The sequence below is a fragment of the Motacilla alba genome, chromosome 3 (genome assembly GCF_015832195.1).
Source record: "Motacilla alba alba isolate MOTALB_02 chromosome 3, Motacilla_alba_V1.0_pri, whole genome shotgun sequence".
Taxonomy (NCBI): Eukaryota; Metazoa; Chordata; class Aves; order Passeriformes; family Motacillidae; genus Motacilla; species Motacilla alba.
In genome coordinates, this window is record NC_052018.1 from 93,902,917 (window position 1) to 93,922,327 (window position 19,411).

Genomic DNA, 19,411 nt, shown 5'->3' on the forward strand with positions numbered 1-19,411 from the left:
GGGATAAGAAATTATGCTGACCAAGGCAAAACTACACATTTTAACTGCCAAACCGTCTGTGTTTTAACAAAAATCCTTTGCAATTACCACCCTAAAACTGACTGACAGAAATATCAGGTACTTCTTTTATTGGTTGAGTTCTAGGAAAACTACAGGACATCCATTTGCCCATCTGAGAAAGGTGATGGTTCTAACAAACTGCACATAAAAAGGAGGTGGCTCCTCTCTGTGGGGAACCACTTTAATATGATATCTAGCAGAGAATGTGCAGAACTTGCAGAGCACATAACTGCCCTTGAGGATGAGTCTCCCTACTAACATCTCTGTTCATTGAAAGCCAGTCCTCAAGCGTACAACTGTTTAATGAAACATACCTTTGAAACTTGAAAATAATGGCTGGTTTAGCCTTCCCCCCCGCCCCGCCCCAGATTTCCACTATATTAAGGGTACTCTCTTTGGTTATATTCTCCAGTAAGCTGGTTTATGGTTCTTGAAGCCAAAAAATCCATGGAATCACAGAACATCTCAAGTTGGAAGGGACCCATAAGGACCAGAAACTTCAGCTCCCAGAAGAGGCAATTTGAATGGTTTCCATAACCAGAAACAGCTATCTTATGAAAGACTCCCAGAGTAATTCCGGGAATTATTCTAGAAGCTTCCACATTTCAGAAGATACAGCACTTAAAAAGACAGGTACATTCATCTTCTATGAATCTGAATGTTTCTTCTTGACTTTATAGTGGTAGTTTATACAGCCTGCAGAATATTTGTCTTCTCCCTAGATCACAAGAAACCCACCAGCAATTTTCCAGGATAAGCTTGTCCTGGTTGAATTGCAGGACTTCTGAAGTTTGTTACTGAACTTTCTGAACTTTGGTGCTTGTATGTAAGATGTCTTGCCTGAACCAGCCACCTCAAGCTCAACACAGAAAGCCTTTTGCTTTCAATACTGGATGGCACTCTGCAGTCTTTTAACTTCTAGTTTGGTCAGGCAATATGGCAGAAGAAACAAAGAAACAGAAAGAAGTCCCTAAAATTTAACTAGCTGCCAAGTTAGATACCAACCAAAGAAAAACGAGAGTCCATGGGATGCACAACCAAGCAGGCATGAAGTGCACGCCAGGAAGGATGTTGGCAGACTGAGGGTAACAAATGGTGCAATGCAATAAGGGAAAGGATTCACAACATGCCAATGTTGTATCGCCCTGTGATAAGGGATTTCTGCCTATAGAGTTGTACATTTGGTAGACAGAAAAGCCGTGAATCAAGTTAAAAGAAAATAGGCTTATTGTCTAGAGTTTTGGAAATTTATGGTCAGTTCATCCAAGTACCCCAAAGTTTACCTTTCCCCTGAAACTATCGCACTAAGTTGACCTTCACCACAAATTCAGCCTCAGCCACCTCTGCTTTCACACTGTAATCACAATCTTTTTCAAATCATCGTTTTGGTTCTGCAGATATTCAGGTCTGATTTTTAATCACTGACATATTAAGCATCAGCAAAATAGTTTGCTTAGCTGTTCCACTGGCAATTTTTAAAAAGGAATGAAAACATGTACCCTTTTGATTACCTTGTTAAAGTGAGTCAGAATGGCATTATATCAGTGCGCAGTATTTCTGCTGTAATTAAGAAACTGTCATATTTTTCATTAGAACACATTCTTTAAAAGGAAACTTTTAACTTGGTCATTTCAATCAGGACCAGCCTGAAGTGTAGCATGTGCATGCAACATGCCAACTAGAAAAAAAATATGACATCTGAATTGTTTTTGCAAAAGGTAAGTATTAAAGTGCCCATTACATGCATAAAAATTTACCTTTTTATATAAACATTTTCTATATTTTAAAAAATATTTTAAAAAATATTTTCTATATTTTAAAAAATAGCTTTCTCTTCTTATAATTAGTTTTTGCAGGTTTTTAACACTGCTCCAAACTGTAAACCACACTATGCAATATCAGAGTAAAAAGACTGTTTTGAAATAGAAATAAATGACTATTTACAAGGCATACAAATATGAGATGTGAAGCCGAATTTGATGATTTTTTCCCCAACATTTAAGACTTAAGAGGTTTGTTATTTTAAAAAAAAATATAAAATATCTCAGAGATTTAACAGGAGATGACAAAAATAAAAAATCTTGTACATAAGACACAATTAGAAAGAAACTGAGATAAATGCATATTCAGTGCATGGTATCTAAAATTCTGTAGCACCTATTGATTTGATATGAGACTTTACCTAGATAATCTAAGACTGAAATTGCTGCAAATATTCCCAGTGCATGTGTTTCAAGTAGTAACACTACCTTGCAAAGAATGTTCTTTCCCTGGCAAATTTTTGTTGTTGTTGTTGTTGCTATTTTATCATCACTTTCATTAAACTGGACCCAGTATTAGAAGGGCTATTTTCATGACAATGGATTAGTTTCTCTAAGGGTCCTTTTACAAACTTGAGAGTGCTGTATTGCTGCAGTGAAATATGTCAGGGTGTCACATGAAATAGCTCTACCACTCAGGTAGTCAGAGGGGAGAGAAGGTCATTGAGAATGACCTGTTCTCACATGAGAACAGAATCACTGGAATATTACTGGTTTCATGGAAGAAGTCATCCAAAAGAGTATTTAAAAGGTACAACACCTCATACTTCAGTTGTGGGATGTAATCAATTTTTACTAGTACCAGTTTTTTCTTGATTAATTAACTATCTAGGTTCAACAATACACATATGGGATATATGAAGCATCTACAAAATAGAAAATTTATCCTAGGAAAAAAGACAGAATATGATATTCCTATATCAGTACTGTCAGTTCCTAACCATCCATGCCTATATTATCTCCCATTTTCTTCACTGCTATTCAACACATCTTTTCTTCACCTTTACAAATGTCATTTTTGAAACTATAAAATGCTCTGTGCTGCTCACAAACTTTCTTGCTTCAATAGTTTCTCAATGCTGTACAAGTAAAGCTACATCCTTTGTTACTAATATACACAAACCTATTGGTATATGACTTTGCAGGCTGAGAACGGGCTATAAATTTAGAAATCAATATCTAACTCTATCAATATTCATTTTACTTTTTCAATACAAAATACAAAGGTGAAAGAGCAGTAAATAAGCTGGAGTACTGAAATAAATTGGGTGTTCTTGTCACAATTAATAAATGTTTAACCAATCACACTGCTTGCTACAGAAGTCTGTGGCTTTGTAAGGCATCTGAAAGTAGCAGGTGCTACCCTTGTGAGACTCAAACCCAGGGAATGCATTGCAATACCTCCTTAGGATCGTTCTCATCAGTACTACTGGACCTAAAGGCATAAATGACCATTTTCAGCACTGTGCAGATTTTTACAAGAGTTAATTTACCAATGTATTTTTTCCCAAATGCAAATGAGAATTTAGAAAACACTCTTACCAACACATGGACTCAGACCAAAGTTTGTCAATTTGCAGTCCATATAAAAACACTTGCAGCAAAGGAGTCATTTACAGACAGCCTTTCAAGTTTCACTATCATATTAAATGCAAACAATTAATAGGAGAATGTTCTTTTCATTTCATTTCAACTTCTGCTCATGTGAACAACTTCCATGATTTTTCATTCAAGAAAGAAGCTCACAAAATCTTCTACATAAAATCAAGCCCTCCTATTGCCGTATCTTAGCTAACTAAAACTACTGAAAGAAGAATAATCAAATAAGCAATCTCTTATTTTAATCCCAATTTCCAAACGTACATTCATTCTAAAAGAAAACCCCATTTCTTTCATAAAATCTTATGGAACACTGACAAAAAACAAGGCCTGTGACAGATTAACAATTATGTAGCTGTAGAAAGGTTAGCCTTTAAGAAAACGGTAATAATCTCTAGCATGCTATACATTACCTGTACACAGGTACAAGCTTATTCAATGTTTACCAAAGATTCTATTTGCTTAAAAACTTACAAGGATGAAGTGTAGAAAAACAACAACTTTTCTAAGACCATAAAAAAAATTTCTCAACCCTCCTGATACAAGAAAATTGAAAAGATTACCTTGAACTTGAAAAGACGGCACATCAGTTAAAAATTATCTCATATGATACCTTTACCACCCTTTATTCTCTGTCTGTCTTCATACAAAGGCAAAATTTGGGGCAAAACAATTTCTAAAATGGTGAGTTCATGGACACATAACATTGAATGACCACATATTTGCCTTAGTATAAAAATATTGGATTTGTAAAGTTACGCAGAGGACCCAGCTTGTAAAATAAAATTCTGAACACTGAAAGCCCAAAGTAAAGTGAATAATAAAATTAATTTCATGATACTTGATAACCTCTCAGTACAAAATGACATCCTCTAGTACTTGAAAGTTGTGAAGTGAAAATCACCTTGTAGAAATAATTACATTATTCTCTCTTCAGCCATTAAGTATTTTTCTTTCTTGGTTCACATATGTTCAGAGTCTTAGAAGCTGACCCACAGATTCTCTTTTTTTCATACTGCTGCCACTAAGGTGCTTTTATAACATTGTTAATATTATTCCTGGTCTGCTTCTGCCACTGAGGTTTGAAACAAAGAAGTTTCAGGAGGGGGAATTCAGTTAGAATACAAGTATTAGGCTTCTCTAAAGACATCTACTTAAAACATATTTGAAAATTCTATGTGTTGCAAATGTTGAAAATGTTGATGCTATAGTTTATGTATGACTAGGACATGCAGTCCAGATTTTTTGTATTAGAAATATATATATGAAGGCTCACATGGGCTTACATACAACCTAATCTTTCCAGTATGCACATATATAATTAATACAACAAACTGATGAGAGTCCTATAAATCACTGCAAAGTATTGAAAAAGTAATTTCACAGCTGTGACATCAGCAAAAGACATCCAATGGCTGTGACCCCACATCTGTAAAAATCTTTCAGAAATGTGCTTGCAAGCACTTCCTGTTTAATCTACAGCACTAATTTTAAAGCTGTGTTTCACAGCTTTATCACCACATTTTCGATTGTTTACCCAAGAATTCACATCCCAACTTTATGGTGCCGGGTATTTAGAGCATTCATATGCAGAAAACAAGAAGCCTCAGGTCTCTTCCCTCGTCATGTTTGAAGGGACATAAGCAGTAATCTTTGCTGTCTCAGTATATAAAAAAAGACTTATTGTCTTTAAAGAAATGCTGTGCTAAAAAGGACAGGAAACTGGCAATGATTGCAGGAGAGTGGAGGGAGCCTATTTATTTCTTAATCTTTATTAATAAATAAGAATAGAACATATCTGAAGTTATACAGGAAGTTATTGAATTTATCAAGCTTTTCCCCAGGTCACTGACCTACTGCTTTGTGTTTAGAGATTTAACATCTTGTGGTTTGTGCTCTGTCCCAGGGAAATTGCTTACCTGTGGGTCCTGGCAGGGGAGCAGCTTTCCTTCTCCGCTTGATGTCTCCCATGCACAATGATCCTAAATGCACACTGGTTTGCCTGCAAGTAATTATAGGAGAAAATTATTAACAGAGGAAGAAAACTGCCACATAAATACACAGCTTGTATAATCTGAACCTATATCAAAACATTCTCAACCAAGATGAAGCTGCACAGTCAAGCCACCAATCTTGTTTATATCGAAACATAATTATGTCTGTTGACAAGCGCTCAGTATCTAAATGCAGCATCATAAATTGTTACTGGAATGAATAAATATAAATATAAAGGGAATGCTTTTTAATTTTCAAAACTGGCAATCTGTCTAGCTCAACATAAAACAAAAACACTGTTGCTCCTGACAGGAAAATAGCTAAGATTAATTATCTAAAGAGATCACAATGCTGTTTGTAGGTTAGCAATTGGCTGGTAATGCTTTACTGTCAGAGAAGCATTTATTACATGGAAAATATTATAAATTTTTTTAAGGTAAGATGAAGAATGAATGAGAAAACATGAAACAGTAAACTCTTCAAAGGTGCATGAAATAAACTTGCAGCATAGTAATTTATCCTCTTCTAATTCACTGGCAAGTTGTGAGAATACCACGGAAGCACAATATCTGGTAGGCTTCTTGAACAATTATGAGCTTGCACTTGGAGACTGGAAAATTGATGGAGATGCAGAGGACGGCAAACAAGCAAATGCTATCGCATTAAACGCAGCTATTAGAAGTCAGTACCACAGAAAATGGTAAACTGGGAATTTTCAAGTGTTGACTTTTAGAATAGAATATCAAAGGACAGTTACAGTTATTATTTTTCTTAAAGTAATATAGAATGCCTGCAGAATTGGATATATGTAGCTTTTTTTTTTAAAAGAACAGAATGGGGGGGGTGGGGGGCATGTAGTAATTTCTGAACTGCACAATTTTAATATGTATCTATAAATGTTACTGAGAAATGTGTTTCTTACCACATAAGTGTAGTGAATTTTGATAAAGTTACAAGCTGAAAATTGCATCTTACAATCCACAGCAGCACAGTAGCACTCTATCACTCATGGGATCTGGTTTCAGTGTGGATATATGACTTACGCTTTATGGCATTTATAAACATTTTAAAGCTGGGCTACTTCTAAATGAATAACAAATGGTCATATAGTGTGGAGAGACCTCAGATCTGCTCAATAATGTAAAAGAATGACAACAAGGCCTTGATGAGTAAGATGACAATGTACAATCCTCTGCATATTTCTTCTAAGAAGATACAGTGGATTAACAAGTAGCACAGTGGTTGTATTTAAATAATAAAATATTCCAAGAAATTTATGTTTCACAGAGAAGTGCACTCTAGCTTCACCTAGTGAACCCTTATTTCAACACTTTTTTCCCTTTGTTTTAGGACATATTTTCCTTGCAATTCCAACATGAAATTTTATCCTATTTTAATATCCAGAAACTCAGCACAGTTGAACTAGTAAACTAACAGGATGGTAATTTTCAGTTCTGAATTTAGAAAGAAATCAAGAAATGTAAACCTTTCATAATTGATTGCATGATAAAGAAAATGAATGTTTAAATACAATATGGGGTAAAGGTAACTAAAGAAAATATATTTGGGATGTTTGATCACCAATGGATGAGTATTTATCAATGGTATCAAACATGAAGAATAAGTTGTGTGATAGTCGTAAATTATATGTTCTGCAATGTGAAACTCTTGTATTCTGAATGAAAAAGGGAGAAAGTCTGCAGGAATACAAGTAGGATGAAAGATAAAAATTAATAAAGTCAGGCAATTAAACCTGAAGACCTGAGCCACAGCAGTAACAGTGAGCAGCATTTGAGTTATTTTACCAGAATTGATTATCTGTTACACTACATTGAGATATCTAGATTATTGATTGGTAAGATTATGGTACTGGGGTCTCCCCACTCTTCCTCCAGGCACAGGGAATGGAGTTGCAACAAATAACACTAAGTAAGGACTACTTTGTTATTGTTGTCACCCTTCATGTAGAACACAGCAGTTACTTTTTAATTTAAAATCAATGAACGCCTGAAAGGCAGCCTTGTTCTTTCAGCATAAATGAATCATTTGCCTTTGCCGATCACAACAACCCCATCACCAGCCAAGGTGAGTGTGGGTATTTCGTGGTTGTTGTCAAAAATTCCCTACACCGCAAATAAATATCAATATGCTGGGGCACCAATTAAGCTTTGTCAAACCATATTTGATGGCCACAACCATCAAATGTTCAGCCAACTTGTGATTGTAAAGCTGCATTCGCCTTCACCAGGGCTTAACATTTGATATGCTCTGCCAGTGTAAAACACAGCAAAACAAAAAGCTCATATTTATTTATTAATTTATTTATTTAGAGAGGATCAGACAATAACTATTACTGCTCTGGAACTGGCAGGTTAGACAAAAAAGAAGCAGAGATGTGAAGCTGCACAGTACATTTTGAAATGGCTGTAATGGGGATATTATAAAGTAGGGAGAACTCTGACCCTCAATCAGGCTAGGTTCAGCATTATGTTTCTTAGCATTAAATCAGAAGAGCATGGATTACAGAAAGGAAGAAAGCTATTTGCCTGCCTTCTTTCTACTTACCCCTAGCTTGCTTTCAGCTATCATTTATAAATAGTGCTCTGGAGGGAAGCTAGGCATTTTATTAGGGAAAAAATAAAACTTGTTAAGACCACCTTGCCTGAAAACCTGGCTTTTGACGTGCTGGTGACAGGGACTGGAGCAAGCAGTGTCAAATGGAATAATTTTAAAGGAAAGACAACAGGAACTTGTCGCCTCATAGTATGCATTTACAAATAGAGGTTTTTCAGAGTATTAGGCCTAGTTAAAGCTGCCCTCTGGATAAAAAGTGTTCCCAAGCAGCCTCAGACAAGCTTGGGAGACAAACAGATGTGACTATGGTCCCTGGCGTTTGGCAAGAACACTCACTGTCAATAGGAAAAATATGAGCATGGACAGGGCATCAGCTGCACCACGGCCGAGCAGGCCTGCAAGTGTCATAGCAGCGGCAAAGTTGTAGCAGAGGGAAATAAGAGGGCTGCAAAAGCCAGGCTGGTGTGAACTTACACTAGCATGCCAAGAACTTTTGTTGTTTTTGTTGTGCCATGCCTCAACGTATTAAGCAAAACACTGGAAAAGCTGCTGTCAATTATTTTTCATTTTTCATTTTGCACACAGCATTTACATTCTCCTTTCTACAAAAATGAAGACAGACTGGGAAGGCAGCAATAACAAAAATAACTGAAAAAAGCTACTGAAATAGTAAATAAACCCCACAAAGTTTAGTTATTAAATCCCATAAATAAATCCCACAGATTTGATACAGCAAACATTTTATAGAAGCAATGACATGCAAAGAAATTCACAAGCATTTAGGCATTTTTGGGAAACATTCCCTCTGATGGAAATTTTGCTATTTCCTCCTTAACTAGCGGCAGTCTCTTTATAATTTCTTTTTCTCAAGGTAATTAAGGTAATTGCCCTTACCATGGTAACATATCTAGAACCGTCTCTTTAAGCTCCCCAAACATATCTGTGCCTACACAACACAATCCTTTTTTCCATAATTTTCATAGCTCCACAGGCAAATATTTTTGACGAATGCCTTTTCAGCAGTTACACACATTCACCTCTCCGAGACATTTGCAACAGGTCATGTCAGATTTTTGTCTACCCTGACCTCTGCAGTCCATGGACCATGTGGTTACATTTTCCAAATAAACATCTTGTTCTGTGGGGGAGCCTACAGTGAAGGTGCTTTAAATGCAATAAACCTATTGAGCAACTGAGGACCCAACCGAGTTCTTCACTCTTTGACTGGTAGTTTTCACTCTTGCCACTATCAGAGTTAAAAGTTCACCACTCACTAAGAACAGCACAATAAAATGGCTATAGGACAGCAGATACTCCTGAACACGTGTGTTCTAGTTCTCTGATTTATTACCTGCTTCTGTACTCACTATCATATCAGGTGTCAAAAAACAAAGCAAAATTTACTAATGAAGGCAGGTGTGGAAGAGTGTTTTTTATTTAACAGCATTTATCAAATTTCTGTACACTAACTTGGAAAATCTGATACAGCACATTATTATGATGTAATAATGTTTTCAGGAAGACTGACTTCTATTCCATAATTAGATGAATTGGTAAAGATCAATACATGCCTATCCATTATAATACTATTGACATCTCACACCTGAGGAAGAAACTCACAGTAAACAGTGACACCCCGTTCTGCCACAGTATCAGTGCATTCCTGCAGATGGCTGTAGAACTCTGCAAGTTTATCACCACTGGATGCTTCAGCTAATGGAGAGGCTTGATCAAAGTTTTTAAGCAAACTTTTTCACAAGACATCACAAAAAGGAAAAAGTTAACTGGTTTGTATTTTAGAAGGGACTTGAGAGAATTATTTTGAAGAGGAAAACTAACTGAAACTCTCAGTTTTCAGTCTTAAAATACGGATAAAAAATAGATATTCATATGGATATGATTGCAGAGAGAATGCAGTAGGGACAACTTAACTCACTTTAAGCTTGAAATTACCTGACAATTTCTTACAAGCCAAAACGAGCAGGGAGAGTGTGAAGCAATGTTCACAGCAGCAGTTAAGGATGGAGAAAACAGAACTCAATTGTGGAACCCAGAGAAATAAGCTAATAAAATGATTAAAAAAAAGGAATTTGTGGAACAGCTCAACTTTATGAAAATACAAAAATACCCTGAGCAATCCTCCCCTTATTTAAGTACCTTTCACGCAAAAATAACACATAAATTATTCTCCTTACACAGAATGGATCTGTAGTACAGCCTATCTTGTTTTTACATGGCTTAAAATGCAGGCACTGCTGTATCTGGTGGCCAGTGGAACACATACATTAGTGCTGCTTAAATAAGGGAGTCTGGAGGAACTTTAACTCTTACTGATCATTCTTAAATTATCACAAGTGGCAGACAATGCCTTCAAGAGCATGGGAGTCAATGGAACTGTTTATGGTAAGTTTAGAGGTAAACACCATTAAAGCCCTATTATATATGTCTTTCTAAACATCTCATAACACTAATACCTAATAAAAATAAGACTAACATAAAATTCTACATTTCCCTTTGACTGAGTCTCCAGAAGTATGGATTAAATTAAAATGTATCACTCAAAATACACGCACTAAGCAACTGGGGATGAAAATTTGGGAAGACTATTATGTATTATCCAGGTAAAATGAATACTTAATCTTTGCCTCTGGCATGTGTATCAATACAGCCACAGAAAAGATGCATGATGATTTCATAATATTACATTGAAATATGCAAGGCACATTTGTTTCTAAGGAAAAATATATGAAAAACAATGGCTAAGTAAATTTATAAGGAAAGATATCCTCTTTCCTTTGTGGTACAGAGCTTGTCAAAGCATGAATGCAGCCCCTGGTGTCTACTTGAACACCCAGAGAAGGGTGGCATGTTCAGTGATGCATGTGTCCCATGGACAGTTGGAGAGGGATGGTTCCTTCTTTTGCACTTTTGCTTTCTTTTTACTTTTCTCAGACAACATTCAGGTGAAATCAGTTCCATGCTTGATTCCTCCTCATCCTTTACAAACAGTAAAGCTTTTCCTCAAACTTGTCTAAAGAATGACATTATCTATATAATAGATTGCTTCACCTACTTCTGCAAGAATGAAAACCATTACATTAACCAGAAGAGCTATGCACTTTATTTCCCTTTTATTACATCTTAAAAAGATGGGATAAGCCCATGCAACTCTATCAAACACCTTTCATACAATGCCAATCTGTCCACAGCATAACTTCAAGCATAAGGGTGACATACCTGTATTATTGAAGGTCCTGGTGCAATTCCATTATGACCAGACTACAATCTTTCTCTGGCCCATGAGATTACCTCATCGCTTAATAAATACTATATCCTAACACACTCCTTGCTGTTATCTTTAGCAGCACTTTTGTCTTCAGACACAGTAGCTGTCCAAAATTTATCTGAACACTACAAATCAACACATTAAACTCCACACTGGCATAATTTTAATGCACATGATGGAAAATAAAAACCTGCATCACTCCACATGATTTGACACATACTCAAGTCACTTAAGCACTTTATTTGTGAAAAAATATGTAAAAATTTGTAAAAAAATAGTTCAGTAGTAGAGGCCTACTGCCCTCAGAAAGGATAATGCATTGTTTTTTCTTGGTTCTAATTAGTAATTTAAGCATATGTTCAGCATTTAACTCTAAATGTTTGCCTTTTCCCCAAGCTCTAAGACAGCTGTCCAAGATGTGAATGCCAGAAAACATTTAAATATCAACATCTGTTGAATTATGTTAATTTAGTGTAATATAATTGGGCATGAGTTGGAATTGATCAAAAGTATATGAATTACACAAAGGCAAATCCAAACCAATATCCTGGTGTACAAACAAGTCACCAAGGAACACTGAGGGAACAAACCCAAAAAATACACTTCTGTCAATAATTAGATAGCAAAAACTTTCAGTTTTCTTCAACAAATGACATGATTTCATATTTTCAATACAAGAAATTAATATTTACACTAGCTCAGAACATAAATTTCATATTAATTTAGAATATTTACAAATATTTTTGATAACAAGTTCCATTATTGTTTTGTGTGAAGAAATACATGATAACAACAAAACTCATATTCATGCAATGGTGAAATGTAGTTTGAAAATAGGTCTCGGTTACAGAGAGTCAACCTGTTACAGGACATCATTGTTTCACAAATTCTAAAGCAAATATTCTTTAATTTCTTCTTCATCTTGCAACAACATTGTTGCTGTTTGAAAGATATGGGCGTCAGTCCAGCTCTGAAGTGATTTAGAAAATATCTTTATGACTTGAGCAGCAAACATGGATCTGAACAGATACTTTAATGGAAGCACTTGCTAATGTACTCAGCTATGCTATTTCTTCCAGATATTTTTGGATACATATTTGTTTATCAAGAATGAAATTCCCTAAATAAACTAAGTATGGAACAAATGTATTTTTCCAGAAAGATTTAAAAATACACATTTTAAAGTTCTGGGTTACAGTAATATAGAGTTAGGTTAAATTATTGCAAGCATTAGTGTTGCATTCAACACATTTTAAAATAGGTAGGGAATAAGAAGCAACACTAAAAATTCAAGTATGTAATACAGTAGCACAAAAACGGAAGATGAAACATGGAAGTTTTATGTAATTTGAAGCAAACTATCTAAATTTTCTCCTAAACTCTTTCACTACTCAAAATCACAGTCTAAAAATAGAAGTCAGTGGGCTTATGCCCCAGAATTTTAGTTGACATGCACCAGGGGATACTGATTTACACATATGATATTCAAGGATCCTTTCAAGATTAGTAGGAACCTGATGTAAAAATTGCAGAACTTAATGTGTGATAAAACCAGAAAGAGGGAAACACACCCTTCCTTCATGCACCCATCCTTCAGGCTACTCATCTTCATCCTTACAATATCCAGCTTCCATGTGCCTTTCTGGAGAAATGCAGAGAGACAAAACCAAGTTTCTTGTGGTAGGGGAGACGATGGGACAAATGAGTGGTACAAAACCAGAGTGCAAAACAACCTCCTTCACTGCAGAGCTGCTTAACCACAAGTTAAACAGTTTGTGGAATGACAGTGCAAGCCCTTGTGCACAGCTCCTCCTCAGACCTTACACAGCAGGAAGAGTCTTTCAGACGTCTGAAGCACAAATTAACTTCATCCTTATGCCATTAATATTTTAACAGGTAAGATGAGAAAAACAAAGTTTGAGCCGCAGATCACAAACTTGTGCAACAGGAGAGCAAGACACAGCACTTAATGCAGCTGAACAAGAGAAACAAGCACACCATGTGCTAAAATTTGGTTACTTCAAAGTGAGAGATTTGCTATCAGTTAATTTAGGTGAAAAATTCAATCCAGATGGTACATCAGGAGGATCCAGAGGAATATAATTTCTAGAGGTTATCAGATTTTTCCTTTTATTTTACATGCTTTTAAAATCAGGAAAACATAACTTCCTATTAGTCAACGTACTCATATACCTGGAACTCCATTTTAAATGACAAATTTTCAGTACCATTTAGCAGCTTGTTTATGTACCTTATAATAAAGTATATTAGATTTTAGTGCAAGAACAACAAAATTCAGCTTGTAGTTTTATGTTAAAGATGGAAAAAAATCCGCTCAGATGACATGGAAAAATGCATTTGCAAAACAGAGCACAGTTCAGAATTTCTGCTATTTTTACAAAAGTTCTCATTATGTGAGTTAAAAGGTGATGCTTTCAAGACATTAGATGACTAATCAACATTTATGCAATAGATACTTTAAATCTATCCATGAACCACAACTGAAGCTTGAAGATTTCCATAAAATTAAAGCATCACACACTGGCTACATTTTGAAACAACAATTAAACTGTCATGGTTCTGTTCTCTTCTCCCATGTGAAAATCTTTTCAGCACCTTAAAAATAAGGCTACAGTAGAGAAAACTCAATCAGGAATTGCCCTCTCCCAAAACAGCACCATCCTTTATCCTTTCCAGGGAAGAAAAATACCAAACTGATGGAATAATGTTGTCCCTGAGGGTGACAGCAAGGGAGGGAAGCAATGTGTCCTCAAACATTCACATAATTTAATTTGGAACTGCAAATATTATTAAGCAGCAATCATAACAGCACAGTTACTGCTTCATGGCACTCCAAAGAGGAGATAAAACTGCTTAGTTGTTAATTTCTAATGATGTAAACACATTTGGATTTTAATGTTGTATCTGAATCTCCTGCATTATTAGCTCTGGGGTTATAAGACATTAACTTACTACCTTTGATAATTTTACACTTGAATTAAAAGGCATGTTTAAATATGACTTTAAAATAAAGTATTTTTGTTGAGAAAATGATGGCATAATATTCATGTAATGGCAGAAGCAAATCACCCAATAAAACAGCTATGCATTCCTTTGCTCTTCTGCAGTGTAAGTATGTGCAAATCTTGGTGTATAATTTCCAAAAACTGGCTGAATTTACCTCCTCTGGTATTGTAATTTCATTCCGCAAAAGCCACATTAAACAATTACAGTTCTTGTAATTAACCAGTAGTCTAATGTACAGTTTTCTTATCCCAATCCATTAACAGCTGCTCAAAAAACGTAGTAATTAATGGTTTCATTTATTTTTGGCAAACCTGCACCTTGACAAATAGTTTTGTATCTGCTGCAAATTAGGACTCTTTCCCGAACAACAGATGACACGATGGGAAAGAGGGAGCAGGCAGAATCCTTGCACATCTTTGTCTCTTTAGAAGATCAAATAAAGAGCAGCTGTAATGTTATTTGTCACATCTGTGTAAAAAAGTACCATGCTCCATATCATCAAATGGAGATGAACAAGTGCTGTACAAATGCACAAACAGAGTGTATTCTTTAAAACCAGGAAAGACAGAAAGTTGCAATTTTAACCAAAACAATGACACACTTTTGAAAAGCTCTCCTCAAGTTTGGTGCCATTTTTTCTCTTAGAAGCTTTCTTTAAATACTAATTCACAGAGAACACAGTTATAAGAAGTGAAATAATGTGAGAGTCATCCTCTTGTATCCGCACGAGGCACAAATTCAAACTGGACTGAGAACAACTAGGAAAAGGAGGGAAAGTGAGGGTTGCAAAAAATGTGGGGAATTTCAGACTGTGCTGTTCACCTTGGCAGGAGAAGATTTCAAAGACTTCTAGCCAGCTCAGGTAATCACTGCTGGACTGGCACACATTGATTAAATTCTCAAAACAGCCTCAGTTAGGTAGGTGAAACCTGACATGTAAAATTCTACTCCACCTTGAAACATTTCATGAGTATGACTTAGCCTTCTTTCAAGACAGTACTGAACTGTATAGGAACTAAAAGTTGATTTTTGCTTTCCTCTTTCAGAGGTTTTTTGGGGAACATTGGCATGTGGAAAGCCAATGCAGAATTATCAAGATTCAACCCCAAAAAATTACTAAGTGGTAAGAATTTGGGTGCTATTTTCCTTTCAGTTTCTCAATTCAAGCATGTATCAAATTATAGTTGCAATACAGTAAGAAAAAAATAAATATGTAGATGAAATAACTCATGGTACTTAACAGGAGCACACTACAAAAGAAATATGACACAAGACCTCTGTGTAAAGGAAATAATTACACGAGAGCATCTTATTCAGAGTCCGTGGTTTTCCCAACGTGCAATTCTCTTGCTTCCAGATTACAGCATAAATTACCTAGTTATCGCATCGACTGTATGACCAAAGGCAAAAATTGGTTAAGTAGTCTGGTTATTTTGTCAAATGAGGACAAAGGTACTTCCCCTCTTCATAAAGGTATTGTGAGGAAAAGTACATTATGTATTTAAAGACAGGGAGATAGTTGTGTGATGGAGGTCCACCCCCACAGTTAACAATGCAATCACATGTTCAAAATCATAATACAGCAGTTCAGCAAAATATCCCTGTCCCCACTGCTGATCAAAGGAATCTCTTAGCAATGGAAAAAAATCTCCTTTAAGTAAGTTTTTAGTTTTTTTTTTCTTTTGTAAAATTTTAAGGAAGTGACTTAAGAAAACATATTTTACCTCATGAGGGAAGAAGGCAAAGAGCCCATGACCAACTTTGGCAGTTCAGCTGCCAAGCAGCAACTTGTTAACTCCCCGTAACTCAATCATGCGCAATTGTTTGTTGTTTGCCCACTGCCTCGGGCTACAGACAGACATTTGGTCTGCTAACAACTGCGCCAGATGAAGACATTACTATCCCAAGCTATTTGTTATCACACATCTGCTGGAGATTATCATCTCCACAGCTCTGCTGGAGGAAAAAATCATGTGAGCAGGCCTTAATATGGTTTGTACAAAACCAGCCAATTTAATTTAAATAAGTGAGTTAAGCTAAGCAGGCTGGTTTTGCCCAAAGTGTATTAAAAAAAATCAGAAAAACCCCCCCTTTACTGGCAAAAGAATAGGGGGTAAAAAAAGGAGCCGGAAGAATTATCTATTGCCTTTAAGCAGTGTAGCTGCTTTGGGGAGGAGACTGTTCCCATCCTAATGTAGAGAGATAATGTAAACAGAGAAGTTTTTCAAGGCTCTACAGGAGAAGGAAATGCAGCTTTTAAAAGAGTATTTTTGGTACTGTTAATAACTTAAATAATGAATGGGAAAAGTATGTATTCACAGATTAAATCCTATCAGTACAGGTGCCATAAATAGATAGATATTTTGAATTGTATCAGTGTAATATAATCTATCCTGGTTGTAAGTTTCGTGGTTCAGGACTGTCCCCCTCCTTAACAAACATCTGGTCCATGGGTAGCCATATCACCAGTTCTCTACAACCTGATTATCTTGCCACTAGCGTAAGTTCACGTTAGTTTGTACAGGATTAGACAATTATCATTAATGTTGACAGAAGAAACCTAAGACATTAAAGCCAGTACAGTAAAGCTCATTCCAGGCAGTATGATTCCACCACAACGAGACAGCTGCAGACCACTGCCATGCTTAGAGCTCCGCACCTTTCTGATGTATTTACAGAGTAAATTACTCCACAAGTCACTGATCTAATGGAATAGGGGTATTTAAATATTGTCTACATGCTGACACAAGAGCTGTGTTCAGCTATCCAAAAGGCGTAAGAAAAGTCAAGGAAAGCACAGAAAAATGTGTGTATGTACATATCTGAATACACATATGAAAACCAGAAACAAGCTCTTCCAAAATGGCAAACAAAGAAGAAATACAGATACCTGAAAACTATACAAAAAAGATCCAGAGAAACTCAGTCTTGCTAAAAAAACCAGATTAGACTGTATTCTGTGTAAGTACAATAATTTTACAGAATGTCCAGAACTTTTCCACTGCTGCTGTTTCTCACTGCATTTAGCAACAAAGAGTAAGGCAATATAAGGTCACAGCCACTGCTTTTCGTATGCATCTTTTTAAGGGGATTACTCATCTGAATTAGCTTGAGGTGTTCATATATTTTTATTGTATATCTTGTAAACAAGAGTGCACGCTTTGAGGTTCTAAGACAGCATACAGCCTATTAAAAATAAGATTTTTGTAGTTTGAAATCTTTTTTATTAAGTCACTTCAAGTTTCTATGGCAGACAGAGAGAACTGTGGTTTTCTGAAAGAGCACAAATAATTATTTTTAAATAACCTGACTCATTTGGATGAATCTGGACTGTGGCTTTATGTACATTGTAATATTAGTTTTTTATGTAAGCTCTACTTGAACAATACAGATATTTTTTAGAAAATGCTAATCTTCAGTCTTGAATTTACCATCTATTACTTCTACACAAACCTACCACATATTTATTGGGATAAGAGTCTATTAAGGTACTGTTAACAGGATGTGAAGAGAGGTTGAAGATCACTTCAGGTTTTCAAGGCCATTTTACAAATCTCTATTCTAATTGCTTGTGCAGGTAAACATCAGTTCCCAAGAGCTTCACTGGTCAGGATAACAAACACATAAGTTATGATTCTGAATTCTTCAAACTCTGTTTTATTTTGCTACAGCATAAAAAAGATCCTAAAATGACTCTGAATATAATCTGTTTGTTACTGCTCACTTTATACCCACTTCAAACTCTCAGTTTTGCGTTAGCAGTCTGATAGTAAGACTGCATTTATGGTGAAAATTCTATCTAAAGTTAAGTCATTCTAAAATTCAGAGTGACAATATCATTTAACAAGTAAACTTGCCAGAAAACCTATGCAGAAATTTTCAGAATTTTAATATGAAAGGTTTGATAGACAAAGATAATAAAAATTTCAATAGATGAATGACTGACACTTCTGTAACCTATGTTTGAGTAACCTACTAACCAGGAGTAGTATACAATGAAACAGATTCTTATTTAATACCTATATTAAAAAAAAAAGGTATCCTTTTCCAGGTAATCAGCAAGGTAAGTACCTAAGAATATTAAAAAATTTGGTCTGGGTGACCACATATACACTAAAATTCAACTGCCTGACAGAAAATTGTCTCAGGTGATACCACAGAATTACATGCTGATATAAATTTATTACAACTTTTGACAAAAGTGATTTGATAGCACATTGCCATCTTTACAGGACAACATAAAAATTCTGTAAGGTGTTGTACATAGCAAGAGAAGCATTTCTGTAGTTTCTCATTTGAAAAAAGCTATAATTAAAATAATTATTTGGTAGAATAGATTCAGCAGGTGACTTGTACGCAAAAAAAAACCCCTCTAGAAACAGACTCCTAGACCAGTAAGTTCAGTCTTGAATTTTTTGTCTTTTGAGGGGAAGGAAAGAAGACGGAAAATAGAATTAGATTTGTTTTTATTAAGTCTTCACAATGAAATGTTTATTGTCAAAATAAAAGAACAATTTAAGTGTTATAGTATTTGAGTTATCTTCTTGATTTCAGATATGCATAATAGAATTTTATATCCAGTGCTTAACTTACATGCCAGAAGCACAAACCTTACTTTGGCATCCATTTAATTCTGATGTTCTAAAGCGATTAAGTTTGGTAGGTGCAGTTGCATAGTCAACAAAAAAGGTCGAATACTCATAAACAAGGCAAAGATTATGCCATGCAAAAAATTATTGAAAGTAAGTCACAAAAAACTCCAGAAGACCTTTGAATATACCCCCAAAGAACAGTGTAAGTTTTACATAATTATTTAAGGAATCAACAAATTCTTAAACTGTACTAAAGGCAAATACCACATTAGCTTACCTGCTGGCTGTTTTTACAGAGCTGCTCTTCTTGTGTCCCCTCTCTGAGCGGTTGTCTCGCAAGAGTTGAAGCTGTAAAAAAAAAAAAAAAACCATGTTCAGAAGACTCTCACAAACAATACCTTTATTTGCTTCTTAGAATTTCTATCTTGACAATGCAGTTATTTCCTCTCTTGAGTAAT

General features: G+C 35.5%; 1 protein-coding gene across 1 annotated transcript in view; it reads right to left on the reverse strand.

The window, feature by feature from the left end:
* Positions 1 to 19,411, reverse strand: part of GPATCH2 (G-patch domain containing 2) — a 127,446-nt gene that overhangs the window by 15,455 nt on the left and 92,580 nt on the right. Inside the window, exons 8-9 of the mRNA XM_038130426.1 lie at positions 19,231 to 19,301; positions 5,399 to 5,481 (exon numbers count right to left, since the gene is read on the reverse strand). Of these exons, the coding sequence (XP_037986354.1) occupies positions 5,399 to 5,481; positions 19,231 to 19,301 (154 nt within the window). The remainder of the gene's footprint in view (positions 1 to 5,398; positions 5,482 to 19,230; positions 19,302 to 19,411) is intronic.